This window comes from Leptonychotes weddellii, chromosome 3 (assembly GCF_054177405.1).
Source record: "Leptonychotes weddellii isolate Sample4059 chromosome 3, ASM5417740v2, whole genome shotgun sequence".
NCBI lineage: Eukaryota > Metazoa > Chordata > Mammalia > Carnivora > Phocidae > Leptonychotes > Leptonychotes weddellii.
In genome coordinates, this window is record NC_138371.1 from 63,112,430 (window position 1) to 63,133,499 (window position 21,070).

General features: G+C 38.3%; 2 protein-coding genes across 4 annotated transcripts in view; one reads left to right on the plus strand and one right to left on the minus strand.

Moving 5' to 3' along the window:
* GCA (grancalcin) overlaps positions 1–6,647 on the minus strand; it is a 52,109-nt gene extending 45,462 nt beyond the window's left edge. Inside the window, exons 1-3 of one of the 2 annotated variants that reach the window (XM_081814302.1) lie at positions 6,519–6,647; positions 5,777–5,952; positions 5,402–5,486 (exon numbers count right to left, since the gene is read on the minus strand). The gene's annotated coding sequence lies outside the window, so the exon portion shown is untranslated. Of the gene's footprint in view, positions 1–5,401; positions 5,756–5,776; positions 5,953–6,518 lie in introns of those variants that run through there. The other variant, XM_081814303.1, reaches the window with a different exon arrangement.
* The window catches only part of IFIH1 (interferon induced with helicase C domain 1), a 56,434-nt gene continuing 41,955 nt past the window's right edge, over positions 6,592–21,070 (plus strand). For both annotated transcript variants that reach the window (XM_081814298.1, XM_081814299.1), the window contains exons 1-3: positions 6,592–7,044; positions 14,015–14,183; positions 18,345–18,491. In XM_081814298.1, coding sequence (XP_081670424.1) covers positions 6,592–7,044; positions 14,015–14,183; positions 18,345–18,491 — 769 coding nt within the window. The remainder of the gene's footprint in view (positions 7,045–14,014; positions 14,184–18,344; positions 18,492–21,070) is intronic.

Sequence of the window (21,070 nt, forward strand, 5' to 3'; positions counted from 1 at the left end):
CCCAGCATCCTGGGATGGAGGCCTGTATGGGGCTCCCTGCTCGGCAGGAAGCCTGCTTCTCCCTTTCCCACTCCCCCAGCTTGCGTTCCCTCTCTCGCTGTGTCTCTCTGTCAAATAAATAAATAAGGTCTTTAAAAAGAAAAAAAAAATGAACCTGTTATTCAATATTAGGCATTGCTGCCCAAATGTCCTTGCCATCCCTGCTGTAGGGAAATCTTCCCCAGGCTCTTTCTCCCCTTGGCATGTCAACATGATCTCCGACGGAGATCTCTTCCTTGGCGATCTCTTCCTCACAGTTGAGACCATCTCAGTCACTCTCTGTTGAAGGGATGTTGAATGCGCACATGCATATACCCATATTTACACCATAAAATATTGGTAGGAAATATACTTAAAATATTAATAATGCCTATCTCTGGGTGATAGGATTACAAGTAATTAATATAATCTTCTTCAGTATTTGTGTTATTTCCGCCCCCCCACCCAAATTTTCTATGGTGAACATGAACTGTTTCTTAAATAGAACATGACTTTTATTAAAATATTCAATTCAAGGGGAGACTGGGTGGCTCAGTCGGTTAAGTATCTGCCTTCAGCTCAGGTCATGATCTCAGGGTCCCAGGATCGAGTTCTGCATCAGGCTCCTTCCTCAGTGGGGAGTCTGCTTCTCCCTCTCCCTCTGCCCCTCTGCCTGCTTGTGCTCTCTCTCTCTCTCCCTCTCTCTCAAATAAATAAAATCTTTAAAAAATTAAAAAATTAAAAAATTCAATTCAAGAATATATTTTATATCCTACTGCATATCTGGCAATAGGATATGAAATATATTCAGTTTCCATATGTTAACTTAGTATACTAACAGTTGTCACAAAGCAATACTAGTAACTTGAAATGTTGTACTTTCAAGATCTAAATGCTAAATTCCCCGTCTTTGCCCAGAGTTCACTCTCCGTTCCCCTATACATCTTCCTCTTCTATTCTTATTAATCCCGCTCCTCAAATTCATCACAACCTTTAGCCCTTGGGTGGCTCTCTAGAGCTGTGGTCTCCAAGTACTTTGTTCCTGATTCCTTATCAGTAAAAATATTTGAACATGAACCCTAATAAAAGTATATGTACTTCGAAAATCTTTACACGTACTACTATAATAATGTATCATAAAATACAAACAAAAATTAAATAATAAGGCATCAGATGAAGATGAAATAAGATTGTTCAATGTAATTGATATAACCCAGTGCATTAATAATAAAAGATATTTTGTAATCGATAATGCTTTATTACTTTTAAAAAATCTTAGTTTAACCCTTTGTCATTTAGCAAATCAAAAAGATTGATTCAATTTATCTTAATGCTTGATTTCAGTAACTCATTCTACTTCAAAACATTGTCAGTTATAATATGAGCAGGTGAAATAAAAATATTTAATTAATTGTATAAGGGTGAGTATTAAGTGATTAGAACCCTTCAATCAGAATGAACGCAGGCTTAGACATCTACCCCAAGTGTTTACTAGCTGTCAACCATAATTTCAAGGAAAAAACAATGGCATTCTAATCACATTTGACTGTAGTTTGCTCTTAACCATTAATTTTAAAATAAAGTAAAAGAAACATAGCCAATCTATGCCTTTGAGGTTTTTTTTTTTTTTGAAGATTTTATTTATTTATTTGAGACAGAGAGAATGAGAGACAGAGAGCATGAGAGGGAGGAGGGTCAGAGGGAGAAGCAGACTCCCCGCCGAGCAGGGAGCCCGATGCGGGACTCGATCCCGGGACTCCAGGATCATGACCTGAGCCGAAGGCAGTTGCTTAACCAACTGAGCCACCCAGGCTCCCTGCCTTTGAGATTTTAACAAAAACATGCCCAAGTGACTGTTTTTGAAAGTTTAAGCTATAGAGGAAGCATTTGGAAAAGTAGATGTTTGGAAAATTTTTCACTGATTCCTGATTTTTTTCCCAACATTGTTTGTTATATAGAAACACTTTTGCATGCACATGCTTAAAACCAGAATTTTATAACTGAAATGGTGGAAATAATTAAGAAATGAGTATTAGGATCTAATAAACTTAGCTAAAATTCCTCTTTCTGTTTTGGATTTATGTTTTTGAAATATAAATCTATGATAGTACCTTTCAATAAATTTTTCTGCTAAGTCAGTCTATTAGCTTCTGTTTCTTGAAAAAAGTGATCCTACCTAAAAACTCAGTTACCTGGCTACTTATTATATAGGTTTATATACATAACTAATTTATTTCCACTATAAATTGTGCATTCTTTGAGAGGTAACACCGTCTCTTACTCATTGCTTGTCGTCACTTCTTGGACACCTAAAATGCCAGGGCTGGTGCTAAGCGCTTTACAGTCTAGCCTCTGAACAACCTTATGGCCTGGTACTGGTATCATTCTTGTTTCACAAGTGGGAAACTTTAGGTGATTTTCCTAAGACCACACAGCAACTAAGAGGTGGTGCTGAGATGTAGGTCCTGACATCCCGGCGCAGGGTCACCGTGCTTAATCAGAGCACTATACTGCTAGGTTAAGGACACCTAGCTTTAAATGAAACAGAGTAGTCTCTTTCTTGATACAAGCTGATAACAAATGAAGGAACAGAAAAACAATTTTAGAAGGATTTCCTCATTGAACTAGATTTATTGTAATTTAATTGAGAAGAAAAGCATACTGCCATTACATTGTAGTTCTAGTTTGTCAAAGAAGTGGAGCTATGATTTTTACTGCTTCTCAACTGTAGAAAACTCAGATGAAAGGTTGGATAACAGCAGGAATTTGTTATCTCATATCTTCCTGACTTACTGTTTAGAGAACAAAATGCTACAGGTGACTTTTTTAAAATTGATGGGGACTGAAATGTTCTTTTGGGTTTAAAAAGAAAAGGCAGATCTAGAGAAAAGGAAAAGACATAGATTGACAAGATTTCCTACCTCAAAGGATAAAGGAAATAGAAACTTAACATTTAGAAAACAAAAAGGAGAATGAAAATGAAAGTTACCAGAGGAAGCTTGACAGAGGAAAACATCTATTCAAACAAAAAGTAGAAAATAAACTAAATCACAATGCAAAATTATAGATAAAGAAAAAAGACACACTTTGAGAGACTGTGGCTTGGCTTCGCCCCGCCCCTTCTCCTTCCTCCAGAAGGGGTCCTATCAAGATTATGGAAGAGTCCTAAAAAAGAGGTTCCTTTCTACTTTCCTTCTGGTGTTCTCACTCACGCTCAGTCTTCATCATTCAATCCTCATCCAGCAAAGTGACTCTTACTAGAGAGTAAATATGAATTGTTATTGATAGATATTATGGAATGCTAATGGTGAGAATTAGAGGAGGGTGTCTATATGGAAAATCAGCTGGTGAAACTATAATGTACATTATTATCTAGGTCTTACATCAAGAACAAGACAAGAGTGCCCACTTTCACCACTCATATTCAACATTCAACTGGAGGTTCTGGCGAGAGCAATCAGGCAAGAAAAAGAAATAAAAGGTATCCGAATTGGACAAAAAGAAGTAAAATTGTCTCTATTTGTAGATGACATGATTTCATACAGAGAAAATCCTAAGGACTCCATCAAAAACCTGTTAGATCTAATCAACTAATTCAGTTAAGTTGTAGGATATGAAATCAATATACAAAAATCAGTAGCATTTCTATACACTAACAAATTATCTGAAAAAGAAATAAACAATCCCATTTGTGATAGCATCAAACAAAACAAAATACTTAGGAATGGATCTTACTATAGTTCTCATAGCATTTGTTCTCCACTGGAACATTGCCTACTTTCTGGCTATTATTTGGTATCTGTCTTCCCACTCCCATTAGAATGTAAACTCCATAAAAATAGAAGTTTTGTTCAGTTTTATTAACTATACAAGAGCAGCACTGATCATATCGCAGGTACTTAATAAATATTTTTTAAATGATTGCATGAATGAATGACATAATCTGAACACCAAACATGTAAGCTTCTACTTTTGACCCTCTGTCATCCAAACAGCAATTCTATGATGTTAAGATGATGACATTATTTCCCCATATTTAGCCATCAATTCCTTTGTATCCTCCGGTGTTTGAAGCTCAAGGACAGAAGGATGGATATCAGGGGACGGAATGGTTTTTGGTTGGTTGGTTGGTTTTGTTTTAATGTACTAAATGAAACCTGCCAGTACCTGAAGGGCAGGGCTGGAGGGAATTTCTTGGAATGGTCCTAAAAGGTACCTTCATAGACCCAATAACTAAAATTGATAATTTGAATACTTTTGCAGAAACATCTAATTTAATCTCTTTTTTTAAGATTTATTTTGAGAGAGAGAGAGCATGAGTGAGTGGGGGGATGGGCAGAGGGAGAGGAGAGAGAACCTCAAACCAACTCCCTGCTGAGCACAGAGCGGGACGTGAGGCTTGATCTCACAACCCATGAGATCATGGCCTGAGCTGAAATCAAGAGTGGGACACGTAACCGACTGAGCCACCCAGGTTCCCCTTAATCTCTCTCTTTTTTTTTTAGGTACAAGGTCAAATCCCAAAATTAAGTAAATACATAGTAGTATTTTATGAAGAAATGGAAAAGAATAATATAAAGCAGGTCTACCTGCAAGACCAAAGTTTTATTTCACTTCAGTAACTTTCACTATGTGTTTGATGTTAGACCAACTGCTAAGGTCAAAGCAAATAAAATTCCCACTGAGGGTAATCATCAAGGACCTACTGGTTAGGACCTACTGTTTGTATTGTACTGGTTAGTGTGTAAATATGCCCTCTCTTCAAGCAGCTTACAATCCTACAGGAAAGAAAAAAGCTTAGCTACACAATATAATTAAAGCATAAAACAAGACGAGATGCTATAAAGAGCTCTACTGAATATTTTGTATGCCTCTGATAAAAACAAGGACTCTGTATTTCTCTTATCCAGTCCAAAGCAGAACCAGGCGTCCCTGTCCTATCTAAACTTCATTGAATGCGCTTTGCTACGAGATTACTTTTCCTAAATGTATCTTTTTAATGGCTTAACTGACCCCTCCATCCTCCATATAATTCTAGACCATGAGGTTCTCACGGGAAGCATACACACTACCACCCACACTTCCCCCTGGCTGCAGAATATGAGTAGCAACCTGAAGGACTCACTTTTATGTGGCTTCTGTACTGAACCAAAGCTGCCATTTTTCAGTGTGGGTGTCTTTTTTTCCCTCATGACATAGACAAATGTTGATGTTTACTACAAGTTGGTACATTAGTTGCTAATTAAGTTCCTCACTGCTTCAGCCAAAACTTTCTGTATTGAATCCAAGAAAAGAATGGCAGCTATATCAAAAATAAGTTGTTGGGGATTTTGTTTTGTTTTATTAAAGGAAAGTTGTATATTAAAGAATATGGGGAACTTACAGGCTGGGAGATAGAAAACCTTCATTCTTGGCTTCCTCTTAAGCTGAGTTGGTGGTTAAAGTCCCTCTGCGTCTGTCGCCAGGCCCTGGTCAAAGCCAAATAAATACTACAATTTACGCATCAGGCAGTCAAATAAACCGTTTATCATTATTCACTCTTTTTCAAACCCACAAATTCTCAGAGGAAAAAGCTGGTTTGGGGGGACCTACAGGAAGTCAGGTTTATTCTAGAGAGGGTGCAAAGGTCATTCATCCTGGGGCTCGGGGTTCACACCTCTCTGGAAAGATGTCTTCTTGGCTTTATTTTCTCCAGCTGCTCCCTGCAGTCTTACCATCTTATCTGCGGACAGGGGGCTGGGGGTGGGGCAGAACCTACCTGTAGTCACCAGCTAAGGGTAACTCCTTCCGGCTGGCGTCAGGGTCTGTGGCAGTTTCTCTTCACTTCTGGACCGGGAAGTCCCGAATCACGCGCTTTCAAGCCCTCCACCTTTTCGCTGACGGGGGTAATGCAAGACGGCTGTGGGAAAGAAGTCTGATTTTTGAGGCAGAACCCTGCAAAAAAAAAAAGAAAAAAGTCAAAATACTTGCAGAAGGAGCATTGTTGGATCGCTGCTTTCCGAATTCGCTTTCCTTTTCCGTTTCCCACAGTGCCTGCCACCGAAAGACTGTCCTTGCCAGAGCCGGCCGAAGGGTGTCTCCTGCTCTGGGAAACGTACACTCCCCGCCCCGGCGGATTACGTCTGGAAAGGCCTGAGGGAGACGGAGAGAATCGAAACAGAAACCCAAGTCCGGCAAACTACAAGAACTGCCTTGCGGAAAGCGGGGCTCAAAGCTCCCACCGCAGTTGGCAGAGGCGGCGTCTTGGTCTCCCGCGGGGGCGAGCGCAGCCGAGAGTCGGAGGGGTCGCGCCTGCCCGTCTGTCCGCCCGCCGCCCGCAGCTTCTCGCCGCCGCGTCCCCGGGCCGGCGCGCCCCGCCACCTAACCACCCGCCCCCTGCCCAGGTGCGACCCACCGAGCCCCCGCGCCCGCCCTGGGGGTCCTGCGGACCACCCGCTCCGTCAGGCCCAGAGCTGCGGACCCTGCGGGCTTCCAAGCCGACCGCGGGACACACAGCTCACCTGTTGAGCAGAGAACAGCAAGCTGTCGGTCTGTTAGGGAGAATCCTCTCCCTTTGCTGAGCACGAACGAAAGATGTCGAATGGCTACTCGGCAGACAAGAGTTTCTGCTATCTCATCTCGTGTTTCAGGGCCAGAGTGAAAACGTACATCCAGGTGGAGCCCGTACTGGACTACCTGAACTTTCTGCCCGATGAGGTGAAGGAGCAGATTCAGAGGACGGCCGTCAACGCTGGGAACATGCAGGCAGCTGATCAACTTCTGAGCACTTTGGAGAAGGGAGGCTGGCCCCCTGGCTGGACCAGACAATTTCTGGTGGCTCTTCAGAGAGCAGGCAGCGTTTTAGCCGCCCGCTACCTGAACCCAGAGCTCACCGACTTGCCTTCTCCGTCCTCTGAGAACGTTCATGATGAGTGCCTCCAACTAATGAACCTCCTCCAGCCCACCCTGGTGGACAAACTTCTGGTTAGAGATATCTTGGACAAGTGTGTGGAGAAGGAACTGTTGACAAATGAAGACAGAAATCGGGTAGGTGTCAGTTCAGATGGAGGCAGATTTTGTAACTCGGGGTTGCTCCTTCCTTTGCCCCACTCCAAATGTTCTTTGACATCTCTGGGTAAATTTGGTTCCCTCCTTTCTTGAGAAGAGAATAGTTAGGCACTTAACAACATAATTTTGAGAATTGGAATATAACAAAAGCTCTTTTTCTAATCCTTTCACTAAAATAAGCCAAAAGAGGTGTTACCTCCAAAATAGTAATGTGTACTAATAGATAACATTTATTGAGCACTTACTATAGACACTTAGTATCATTTGCAAAACTTATTATCAGAGTTCATGCTCCCAATAATGCATTAAGATTTTTAAGGTTATTAACATTGCTTTACAGATGAGAAAACTGAGGTAGGTTATGTAACTTGCCCAAGGTGTCCCGGGAAAGCAGTGGCAGACCTAGGGATTTAGGTCCTGGTGGTGTGCAATTTTGCCCCTTACTTTATATAGTTCGATAGAACGAGTATCAGCAAACCATGACCCATGGGCTCAGTCCAGCCTATTAGTGGTTTTTGCAGGCCCAAACACTAAGAATGGTTTTTAGATTTTTTTAAATTTTCAGTGCTCATAAAGTTTTATTGGAACAGAGCCATGCTCATTCATTTACATGATACAACTGCTTTCGCATTTTAAGAGCAGTTGAACAGAGACCATACAACCCACAGAGCTAACAGTATTTATTATCTGGACTTTACAGAAAAAACTGCCAATCTCTGGCCTATATTATCCGTACACCATTTGATCTTGGTCCAAATGGAGAAATTACATTACACACACATTTTTTTTCTTTAATCAAAGTTACGACATTCTCTGGGAATTAAAAGTTCCAGATAATTCATTGAAAAAAAATATGTTGCCAATTGTAGTTTTTCATATTAAAGGAGTAGTGGATTTTTTAGGTGGCATTTTGACAGGGTGAATTTTATAGGGCACTTTATACTTAATGTAATGTTTCATTGTTCATTGTTTTTTAATGAACAAGGATGTACTGTGAAGTATAGAAATGCTGACCTATTTGAACATGACTTATTCAGGGTTGTAAGTAAATAAAAATCTTATTTTGAAAGGCATGTAGGCAAATAAACAAACCCATGAGTAAAAGTCAAAGGCTTTGTCTAACATGCTATGATTCTGACATTTTCTTTCTTTCTTCCTTTTCTTTCTTTCTTTCTTTCTTTCTTTCTTTCTTTCTTTCTTTCTTTCTTTCTTTCCGTCTTTCTTTCTTCCTTTCTTCCTTACTTTTGGATTCACCAGTTGTTTGTATCTTCATTACAAAGTTCTGGACACTGGCCTCACATTAGCCAGTGATGTAACTTGGTCTTTAGTGAGTAAAGTTACTAGACCTTTGTAGACTTGACAGCCATAGGGCTGTCCAAAGACCCAAGCATGCATCTAATTTTGGTGGCTGGTTTTCCCAACAAGTAAATTACTTTACACTGTTGTCTGTAACGTTTATGTAGTTTTGTGTATTGAGAACCAGCTAGAACGCATTATAGTAGTCCAGCTGGATATGACAAATGTGTACATCACTGTGGCAGAATCTTAATTTGGAAGACAGTATGCAGCCTTCAAGCCAGCTGGAGATGGAAGATGGCATTTCCAGCCACAGTAGCTGTTAGGAAGTCCAGAAGCAACAGAGTCCAGTAACACCACAAAGCTGTTTATGTTTGGTGGGTATGATGTCCCGATTGCCAACGAAACAGCACTTCTCCTTATTTACTCTAAATACTTCTGCCTATCAGCATCACTTTTGTCTTGCCTGGATTGAATTTCCGCCAGCTAGATTTTATCCAAGTTCTTGATTCTGGCAAGCTTGGAGGCAGCTAGCAGTAATGCAAGGGATTTGACACAAAGAAGATGTAGAGTAAAGGGGCATTTATGTACTGGGTAGCAGATAAAGCCAAAGCAACCCAAACTCTCCCTCAAATTCATATTTCAAAAGAGCCTCTGAAAGATGGAGGAGCTATGCATTTGAAGCTTTCTGAGGAGGAATAGTGTCTGTGCGATTCTGGAATCATGTCTACACGTCATTTTACATGTGCCATCAAAGCTATTGAAGACAGTGGAAAAATAAGCTATTGGAAAGAAGCACTAGATTTAGAAGAATCTATATTGATATGGGGGTCATTGATGAATATTTATCTCAAAATAGCAAATCGTACTGGGGGAAAACATGAGAATTTGGAATGGGAAAACCTGGATTTGAGATCTATGTTTGTTTCTTACTCTATGTGTTACTTTGGGTCAAGTTATTTAAGTTCCTTGATCCTAAATTTACCCATGAAAATGGACATAATGTCTCCTCTCACTCATGGTACTTTAGTGAATACAAATGAGAAATCATGTTTATGAAAAAGCTTTTTAATGAATAATAATAATAAAGAGTTGTTTTGATATGATGATGATGATGAATTTTATCATCATTCATTTGGTTACCTTTCCTTGTGAATTTAAAGTTTCAGAAATTTAGGTTAATCAACCACGTTGAAACTGAGATCTTCTTAAAGCCCCTGGATTAAACTGTGATTCCAAGGAAAAACTGTCTTTCATCTTTAGAAACCTAGCCAGGACTAGGTATAGAACTGATACTTAATAAGTATTAACTGGCTGATTGAATTTATTTCCAAAAGTTGTCTGGGATAAAGGATAAGAACGCATGATGTCATGGATTGCCTTGCCAGGCATTTGGAAATGGATGGATGATGGACATAAGATCTCCAAATCTGCTTTTTTCACAGCCTAAAGTAGTATCTGAATAAGAAGTTAGGGCTTCAAAAAAGTATTTTATTTTAATTATTTTCCTGCTTTCTTTTTTTTTTTTTTTTTTAAGATTTTATTTACTTATTTTGACAGAGAGTGAGACAGCAAGAGAGGGAACACAAGCAGGGGGAGTGGGAGAGGTAGAAGCAGGCTTCCCACCCAGCAGGGAGCCCGATGCGGGGCTCGATCCCAGGACCCTGGGATCATGACCTGAAGGCAGACACTTAACGACTGAGCCAGCCAAGCGCCCCTTTCCTGTTTTCTAGTAGACATTTTCTACTGGTCTGTCATTTTAGTTTATGATTCTTATGTCCATCCCTGCAACCCCTGCCCTTCATACATCAGAGCCTCCGGAAATTATCCTAGATTTAGTTTTGTGTCCAGTAAGTACCCAAAAAAACATCTTTAATGGATTGACTATTCATTCATTTGGTTTAAATTTATGGAGTGACATCTTGTGGCAGACATCATGCCAGTGGTGAAAAGACTGGATAATAATGCCAATACTGTCTGTGCTTTCATGGAGCTTATGTTGTAGTGTTGATTCATTCTTCTAATAAATAGTTAATGTCTAGCGTATGCAAGGCACTATTATAAATACTGGGGAGTCAACGATAAATAGAAGAATCATTTTATAGATCATTATAATATAATGATCCCTAATAGAAAGGGGCTGCCCCTGGACTGACCTGCTTTTATTTTAGGACACTTAGTGACCTCTTGGCACATCCATTAACTTAGACAGCCATGAACTCTGGAAAAGAGGTAACCATATAAACATTTCCATAGTTACTTAATATCAGTCTGAACAGCTGAAGAGAGGTTCCTGTTTCAGTCCTGGCCAGTTCAAAGCATTAAACATCCAGAGTCCAGGAAGACCCCATATACCTTTCATTTACATAGGAGAACCAGAGATAGTGTGTTCGGTCCAGCTAGAAACCAAGTCCAGTTGTCCTTACATAAAGATGAGAAGCTGAGTCAGTCTCCCCCAGCTCATTGTATTGTCAGGTAAATTAGTATGTGTAAGAATTTTATTAGCAAGAAAAAGTACTAGTAAGAAATCAGTTATGTCAGTGTGCTGATACATATTCATTTAGAAACACATTAACTTTTTATGGGGAACTAGTTTTTTTTTTCTCTCTCTCTCTAAAAAATTTATTTTTTTAATTTAAATTCAATTAATTAACATATATTATTGGTTTCAGAGGTAGAGGTCAGTGATTCATCAGTCTTATGTAACACCCAGTGCTCATTACATCATGTGCCCCCCCTAATGGCCATCACCCAGTTACCCCATCCCCTCACCCCCTCCCCTCCAGCAACCCTCAGTTTGTTTCCTATGATTAAGAGTCTCTTATGGCTTGTCCCCCTCTCTGATTTCATCTTGTTTTATTTTTTCTTCTCTTCCTATGAGGAACTAGTCTTTAAAAATTCTTTCTTTTTAACATGAGTTTTGCTTCCTGAGTTACTGGGATGAGAGCTGAGCTCTGTTGTGTTAAAAAAAATCACCATTATATTTAAATAGTTATCTAAGGTTTTTATGAAGGAGTGAAAACATTTTTATCAAGCCATTTTGTTGGCAAACCAGTGCTTAATGGAAATATCATTGCTTTCTCTACTGATTTCGGTTGGAAAGAAAAAAACATAGATCAAAGAATTTAGAATGTGAAAGCATGTAATTGTATTACCCACAAATTCATATTTATTTTGTATTCCATAAATTAGTTAACAATGTATCAGAAATATTTTAAACTGCATATTTAGGGAAAATGTTCAGTGAGGGAGGAACATGAGTGAGAATCATTACATGTCCTGTTGAAGTCTCAAGTCTAAATACTCACCTCTCAATTTTTATAATCAAGTTTAATACTGGGATCTAATATCTCTAGTATGTTTTAGGAGAACATATTAAGTAAAAAAAAAAATATATATATATATATATATATATGGCTGTTTCAAAGGTACTTTCTAGCACTCAAATTCAGAAGACTTCTTAAAAATTCAGAATCTTGATGAAGTTGCTAAAATTGCACTGGTGTTCTATGTAGTTCCACTGTTCAGATAATAAAAATACTCATAGGAAATAATGACATAATGATCCTCAAATGCCTGAACCCAGTAAGGACAAAGAAAGCTTGACAAGTGTAATTTTACAGTTAAAATCAACTTAACTGATTAATAGTGGATGAAAGTTTAATGCCTATAATATAATTAGGTTTTTAGTGAGAATATTCATTACAGTGTATCACTTATCTTTTTAGAGAAATGCTTTCTGATTACTTCTGTCAGATGGATTTAAAGGTGATTAAAGAGTAAGGTAATTAAAAATAGAAATGATTGAGTTGAAAGAAGGTGCTCAAACCAGTCTAACTAAACGTCTTTAGCAACTAAGTTTTAAGTTAGCAGATAATAATAAAGATGCTACAAACACCAGAGAAGACAAAAAGTTTCCATTAGGAGATTAATGAAGTTAGACAAAAGGTAGAAAATGAGCAAGAATCTGCTTAGAAAATGCTGTGAGGGAGATGGACTGAAATCACCTAAATTTTATTAAGTCCAGTAGTCATCTTATCCACTTCTTGTCAGAAAATGTGCTTAAAATTGGAGACAATTAGTAGCTATAATTATAGCTCAGGAAGGCAGTATTTGGCCTCCGAAGTCAATTGCCTGGGATGAAATGCCACCTCTGCCATTTACTAGCTTTTTGGCTTCAGGGAGGTAACTGGAATTCTGTGTGCCTTGGATTTCTGGTCTGTGAAGTGGGTTAATATTAGTTCCTTCTTCAGGGTTTCTGGGTTAATAGGTGCAAAGCCTTTATAATAACATTATTAAGTATTATCTAGTAAGACAAACATACCCACTGGGTAGAAATCATGCTGCATACTTCTGTACTAAGTAGCGTCCACTGGTGAAGTGTTTATAAAGGTAGATGCTTTCTTCAGTCATCCATAATAATAACTAACACTAAATTTGTGTCAGACACTGTTTCAAAAATGCAAGCAAATACCTGACACTAAAAAGTTATAGGATATATTTATAGGACTAGAAAATACACAAATTTAATAGGAAACAATTAATCTAGCTAATCAACCCAGATTCTACATGTAGGAGGTGGACGAATGTTCAGAAGGGCCTTTGAGAGGAGGTAAGTCAATATTTCTCATCTAAGCTGCTGATTAGAATCATGAGATCCTTAAAAAAAATTCTGGCTTCCCAACACAGACAAAATAAGTCAGAATCTTTGGGGGTAGATCCCAGACATGAGTGTTTTTAAAGCTCCCCAGGTGTGCCTAATGTGCAGGTAGAGTGGAAAAGCCCTGAAATTTCCTTTCAGTTGCCTCATTTTGCACATGCAGAAGTTGAAGCCCAGAGGGATGAAGCCTTTCCCAAAGGCACAGCAGGCTGATGATGCCCTGTCTCATTTCTTTCTGTTCTAAATGTGGCTTGTATTGGTCTTTTCTCCAAATGTTTGGTGCCGTATTAAGAACTGGGAGATGCACTGTGATAATGATTACACAAATGATCTACATTTAAAATGATTTGTTAGTTTAGTCTAAAAGAGAAGTCAAAGGAAGACTAAATGATTCTGCCCCATACTTTAAGGAATATATGTATAAATAAATTAGTCTCATAATATTAAATAAACACAAATTTAGGAAAATATTATAGTCATTAATACATATTGCAAATACTAAGTAAACAAGAATATAAATCTTTTGATAGTAATTACTTAATAGTAGTGATAGTCAAGAGAGAGGAGTCAGGTAAGAAATATTTGGCTTCCTATTTATAGACTCCATGGGTTGAAAAGAAATAGCAAACCCTAGATATACGGAACGAAATTGATGCAAATAGACATAACAGAACTAGAAATAAAAGGCATTTTCTTTTGTCCCCATTATTCAGAATGACCAAGGTAGAACCTTTATTTCCTAAGTGTAAGTTTTGAATATCTTAGTGGCTTTAAAAAATGGTTCATATTTAAAAGGGGGCTTGGCCCAGAGATTTGTCCCAGCTACAATCCAGAATTACTGTAAGTGACGTTGTTCTTTTCTTTAGTGGTTAGATATAAGCCTTTACTAATACTTACTACGCTTAATTGCTCATTTTTTAAAAAGGCTAGTTCCTGTTTAAAATTGTTCAGAAGTTGTGTGATCTTTTTAATTCTGCTTTTCTCTTAAAACAGATTTCTGCTGCAGAAAGCAATGGAAATGAATCAGGTGTAAGAGAGCTACTGAAAAGGATCATGCAGAAAGAAAACTGGTTTTCTGCATTTCTGATTGTTCTGCATCAAACGGAAAACCACGCTCTTATCCAAGAGCTAACAGGCACCACTTGCTTTGAAAGCAATGCAGGTATATCTAATTCTACTAAAAAAGAGTTTGTACATTTTCCCTAGTGATTGAAAGCTTAACGAAGCCTGTAGACACAATGTCAAACACTAAGATATTGAGAATCAAAATTTCAAAATTGGAAGCGATTTGAGAAATCATCTATTTTTTTCCCCTTTACAAATGAAGAAACTGTTGCGTGGGAAAAGATTAACTTACCAAAGATCATAAAACTCAGCAAACTGGGCTATTGACAGCTTTATATATTTATGCAGCTGCCAAATATTGGCAGCTATATTGGCAGCTGACCCCTAGTCTAATATTCCTTCCACTATTCATCTTATATTGAAGACAAGATGATTATCTAAAATTTTTATCAAAATAATTTATACATTGATTAGATAACCAATAAATTGGAAGAAAATATTTTAGTGGTTATTACAACTGTGCTGCTAGTCTTCTGGTCATCTATATCAATTTTTAAGGAATTTATTAAACATTTGATAAAAGGTCTATAATTACCAACATATCTCAATATTACTTCCTGTGAGGTTTTTTTTTTTGTTCCTTCAATTATAATAATAAAAGTAACATTTTAGAGTCTTCACATATATTATTTGTAAACCTAATATAAACTGCCATCTTGTTTTTCTTTTCAGGGTGTGTATCTTATGTTTTCAAAAATCTCATATGTAAGACAAATTGAAAGTTAATTGGTAATAAAATGATTTAAATACATTACAATCACTTCAAGGTTACTCCACTTCTTCTGTTCATCCAGCCATCCCATCATTCATTCAATGAACAACGTGTGATGAGTGCCGCACACACTGTTGCAAATGCTGCAGATATGGACTTAAGTGAGACACACAAAGTCCCTATTGCCACATACCACTTTCTAATGGAAGAAGATACCCAGTAAACACTTTTCTCAGTTGCTTTTGCAAAATAAAAAGTTACTAAGTTATTAAAATAAATAGCACATTATTTTTTATTCTATGTTATTTATGAAATAGGTTAATTTCGCCCAGTAAGAAATACACACACACACACATATCTGTGTATATATATGCATATACAGAGACAGACACACACACACACACACACACAACACACACCCATGATGAGTTCCCTTTCAGGACCTCATGGAACCTTTTCCATCCATGACAAACATTCAAGGGCTTAAATTTCGAAGAGAAAATGGCTGCAGTCTAGATTTTTTTGTTGTTGTTGTTCCCTGAGAAATTTTGGTTTCAGTGTAATGAGAAACATTAGAAAGGTGACCTTTTAGGTCACAAGACCTTGTTATATCCGTCCCTCAAATTCGAGGGTACCCATCCATTTTACAGTTGTGTACGGTGGCACACTTGTTTAGGATGGAGTCTAGAAGATCTGCTCCAAAGTGTCTTCTAGATTCTCCTGACATATACAACATGTCTGGCCATGTTTTCTTCTAATATATATATATATATATATATTTTTTTTTTTTAAAGATTTTTATTCACTTAATTGAGAGAGAAAGAGAGAGCAAGTGGGGGTGAGGAGCATGGGGAAGAAGAAGGAAAGCAGACTCCATGCTGAGCACAGAGCCCTATGCAGCTGGATCCCAGGACCTGGAGATCATGATCATGACCTGAGTGGAAACCAAGAGTTGCTCAACCCACTGAGCCACCCAGGCACCCCTCTTTCTAAAATATTTTTAAATTCTTCTTCACCAGATGCTTTGTTAGAAGTTTTGTTTGTTTATTTGTTTGTTTTAGTAGGCACCATTCCCAGCAAGGAGTCCAATGCAGGGCTCCGACTCAGCACCCTGAGATCAAGACCTGAGCCAAGGTCAAGAGTCGGACACTTAGCTGACTGAGCCATGCAGTCGCCTCTAGAAGTTTAATGTAATTCTAAAAATTATAATTCTTTGAACAAGAGCAATGTAGGTAGTGTAGTACATCCCAGGTAATACCTACATTGTAACACACTCATCACATACATCTAGTACTTTCATGCTTTCCTCTTCACTTTCTTTACTGTATGCCGTAAATTTATTAGGTCTTTATGTGTCTGTTTTTGAATGGCTTAGGGACTAGTTTATCCACAATTTCACCAGCCCACACACATATCCTGGCTGGCCAAGGCCAGGCACTTTATAAAAGGGGGAAAGGCCTTGTGGAAAGAAAAACAGGGGCACCAATTGTCCAAACCCCTCTCTTGTCCCGTAGCAGGGTCCTCTCATGGTTGGGGCTTCTCCCTCATTCTACCAAAGGGAGTGATGATGGGCATTGACCCAGATACGAGGGCTTCTCTGACGGCAGGGAGCAGAGTGGAAAGGGGTCTCTGAGCTTCCCTTGAGGAGTGGAAGAAAATCTCCAATCCTTGGCTGGGGCAACATCTGTGGACTCCCCACCACCCCTACCGGCAGGCAGGTTGCTCCTGACCCACTCATTCCAAAAAGCAGGGCTTATTTTTTCATTTCCTCAGAAAATCTAATCAGAGGGATTGGGATTTAAATTTTGTTTGCTGACCTATACCTCTTTTTATGGGGATCTAAGAATTTTTCTGGTGGGTCTTAATGACCAGAATAAAGTTAGCTGTGATTATTCTTGTGATTAGGAGTTACTATGGACTAAGTTGTGTTTCCCCAAAATTCATATGTTGAAGCCCTAATATCTACTGTGATTGTTTCTGGGGGATAGGGCCTCCAAGGAGATAATTAAGGTGAAATGAGGTCAGAAGGGTGAGCCCTAATCTGATAGGACTGTGGCTTTATAAGAAGAGGAAGAGATCTCTGTCTCTCTCTTCACCATGTGAGGACACAATGAGAAGGTGGCCTTCTGTACCCTAGAAGGGAGCTCTTACCAGACACCAATCCTGCTGGCACATTGATCGGGAACTTCCAATCTCCAGCACTATGAGAAAATCAAATTCTCTTGCTTGAGTTATTCCATCTATGATATTTTGTTATTGTGGCCTGAGCTGACTGATAGAGGAGCCTAGGCTCTGGATACTGATGCTTATTGAATCCTGGCTCTTTTACTTCCCTGGTTGTATAGCTTTGAGCAGGCACTTGCCCTCTCTGTGCCACAGTTTACTCCTCTGTAAACTGGGGAAAATAATATTACCTATTACCTAGGGCTCTTTGGAGGATTAAGTGATTCAACATTTCCATAGAACTTGTATGGTAAGCACAAAATAAATGGACGATTCTGATTACAAACCCCAAACATACTTAATGTGTACCTGCAAACATTGTCAAGTCATTTTGTCCAACAACAGAGTCCAAAGTCACAACAATTTTCTTTGGGAAATTCTCCATACGCAGGACATACTTTCCCTTTATTCTTTCAGATGGGTTAATACACAATGATACTTTAAGAAACTTTATTTAGGGAATCAGTCTTCTCTGATAGACGATAGCTTCAGGAGGACAGAAACTCTTATTTTTCTTTGTAACCCACACAGTCCCGTAAGAAAACATTCAATACTTGTTGGTTGAAGGAAGAAAGGCTGATGGGACAAATGGAGGGAAGGGGAAGGGAAGGATGCAGAATATTTTATTGAATTCCTAAAAAATCTCCAGATATTCAAAATACATGAATTTAGGCTGACATTAAAGCATATGTACATCTCATGTAGAACGCACAGCGAGGGAACAAAATGTTAAGAGCGCAAGCTAAAGAAAAACCACCACCAAATTTGCATTTTCATAATTCAGCCTTAAATATAACTTTGTGTCACTAAATAAGTGTCTTACTTCCTACCAGTAATGGTCAGATGGGAAATCATCAGACTGTTTTTGTGATTACCATGATACTTAGATAATGTCTTTTTAGATAAAATGTAATCATTACAAAAGAATTACTCACTGTGTCCATATTAAAAATAGAAATACCGTATCATAACAAAAACTATGTTCCTAGCATTTCAAAATGTCAAAGTACAAAAGTATATTCAGGCAGATTTCTACTGGGAACCTCCACTTGCTTTTCAAAATAGCAATGATATCTACTTATATTGTGTAAAAACTTGCATTAACGATTTACATTCTGTTTAGGATTTCAAAGTACTTCAATATATTCCGGTAAATGTCCATTAGGAACTCCTGTTTCATTTGCAGAATAGCAATTGCAGTGATGCAGACTCTACACAAGCTTGCACTGCACTACTACTTACCTTCTAATGCTTTATTCACAGAGACTGAGAACTTATCCCAAGAAGGTGGCCCCGACATTCAAGAGGCAGTTCTTTTAGCCACAGGTCAGCCAAGTCCAGAGAGAGAGGGCTGGGATGAGGAGAGTGATTCGCTGGAATCGTCTTTGGTGGATTCTTCTGTTGTTTCAGGTATTTGGAACCTGCGCATAGTTTCCATATTTTGCTAATTGCCACTTCCCGAAAAATCAGTTGATGACATCGGGATCTGTGAAACACAGGGAGAAAATTTGGGCCTTGGGATTTTGTGAGCATTCTTATTAAAATTCATATTTCTAGAAACATTTAAATTAAAAGAATTCTTTGTGGCTAAAAATGTTTTTCAAAACTAATGCAATATTAGTATGTTATGAATAGGAACACATTTGGTTCTAATTTTGCTTTATAAGAAGATACCCATGGTCTTCGTGATGTGATAAGTATTATAAGCATACCCTATATTTCATAGTTTTCAAAGTACCTTCAAATATATGAATTAGTTTGATTCATCCCAAGCTCCAAGGATTAAAAAGGCCATTCGTTATCTTTTCTTTATTTTATAGACTGGGATGTCTCAGGGAGGTTCAGCTGGGTTGTAGAGACCAAACGCAAGGCTGTAGCAAAGAAGATGACAGGTGCTAAACTGGGGTTGGCTTGATTTGCAGTAACTAAGTGGTGAGTGAACTATTCACCACCATGACCACCTTTTTTGATATGAAACATTCCTGGAAGGATCAAACTAATTTAATCACATTCCCCTCCCTAATTTACTGGATAGGAAAATCCTCTCTTCCTCTCTCCCCACCAAAGGGCCACATTCTATTTTCACAAGAAATAGTCATTTAAAAGAAACAATTTTTAAAAATCTGTGCTGTGCTGGTAAATGTTGAAGAAGTAATTCTCCGGAGGAAAGAAAGGAAGTCCTGAGCTGTAGCATTTGCCAACCTTCACGATGCAAATGCTCCCACTGAAGCTGATGTCAGACCTCCAACCTAATGTCCCTGAGTTGGAAAGGGAGAAGCACTAGGTCACCATCGTGTTAGCATTTCCACTATGCAGATACAATGGACATTAACAGCCTCAAGGACATAGATAATAGCGAAATCCAGAAACACGATTAGGAAGTGATGAGTTTAAGTATTCATTACCTATGCTTTCATATAATTTATTTAACTGTAAGTCGATATTATTTAATTTTTTAAATGGATGTGCTTAACCTGCTCACAAATTCCTGAAAATCTAACGATTGGCTTTTGTGAGCTGATATAAGCTGACTCCATCACACCACTGCAAAGTTTACTACTTTCTTCTCTCTCTCTTTTTTTTTTTTAAAGTAATCTCTACCTCCAATATGGGGCTCGAACTCACAACCCTGAGATCAAGAGTCACATGCTCCACTGACTGAGCCTGCCAGGCGCTTCCAAAGTTTACTATTTTCTACTCAGAAAAGTAGTGTAGCTGCATTGCAGGAAATTTGGAAAATGTGAAAACATAAAAAGAAAAAGTCACTCATCCTCCCACAATGTAGATACATTACTCTTAACATTTGGGTATCTATCCTTCTGCTCTTTTAACATAAGTGGATGTTTATACACGATGGCATTTCTCCTGTGTTTGTTAGGTAGTCTTCTATAGCATGGTTTTTAATGACTTAATAATAGTTCCATCCATTGGGTGCTTTATAATTAATAAATCAATTGTTAAATATTTAGGATGTTTAAAAATTTCTACGTTGTGAATAGCTCTCTTTGTATCTATGTTTCAGTTTAATTCTCAAAAACATACTACATAATTGGAACTTCTGGATCCAATGATGTTTATAATCTTTTTTTTTTTTTAAAGATTTTATTTATTTATTTGAGAGAGAGAGAGAGCATGAGAGGGGGAGGGTCAGAGGGAGAAGCAGACTCCCCGCTGAGCAGGGAGCCCGATGTGGGACTCGATCCCGGGACTCCAGGATCATGACCTGAGCCGAAGGCAGTTGCTTAACCAACTGAGCCACCCAGGCGCCCCTGATGTTTATAATCTTAAGACATTTGATACTTAATGTCAAATTTAACTCCAGGAACTTGTACCAATTTAGGTGTCCTTTAGTAGTATAAGAGAGTGCCTATTGCCCTGAAGTCTCTTCCACAAGAACAGGTATTTCTACAAAATATCATTATTTTCAAGCCTTGCCAGTTTGGTATTTTGCTATTTGAATTTTATTTTTTTGATTTCTGGTGGAAAACCTTTTTGTAAGTTTATTCTCTTTGTTGTTGTTACTAATTCCCTATCTATTTTTCTATTAAGGTGTTTATATTCTTCTTGCTGATTTATGTGAAGTACCTAAATATATAGGATGGCATTCCTTTGTCATAAATAGTCCCAATATGTTTTATAGTTTGCCAGCTATTCAGGCTTGTGCCTCACTCATTTGTTTGTTTGTTTGTTTGTTTGTTTTTTATGCAGTGCTTCTGCTGCTTTTCTGTGTATGTGAACCATCGGGAGGAGTGGGTCTTAATGAAATGCATTCTGATTCAGTAGGTCCTGTGTGGAGCCCGAGATTCTGCCTTTCTCACGCGCTCCCAGGTGATGCTGTATTGCTGGTCCTGGACCACACTTTAAGTAGTGAGGTTTAATATACAGAATAGCAAATACCTGAATTCCAGAGGATTTTTTTTTTTCATTTGAGCAGCTGCGCTTTCTTTCAGAAATCATGATCTTATCGGAATGCCAAAATCACTATCTGA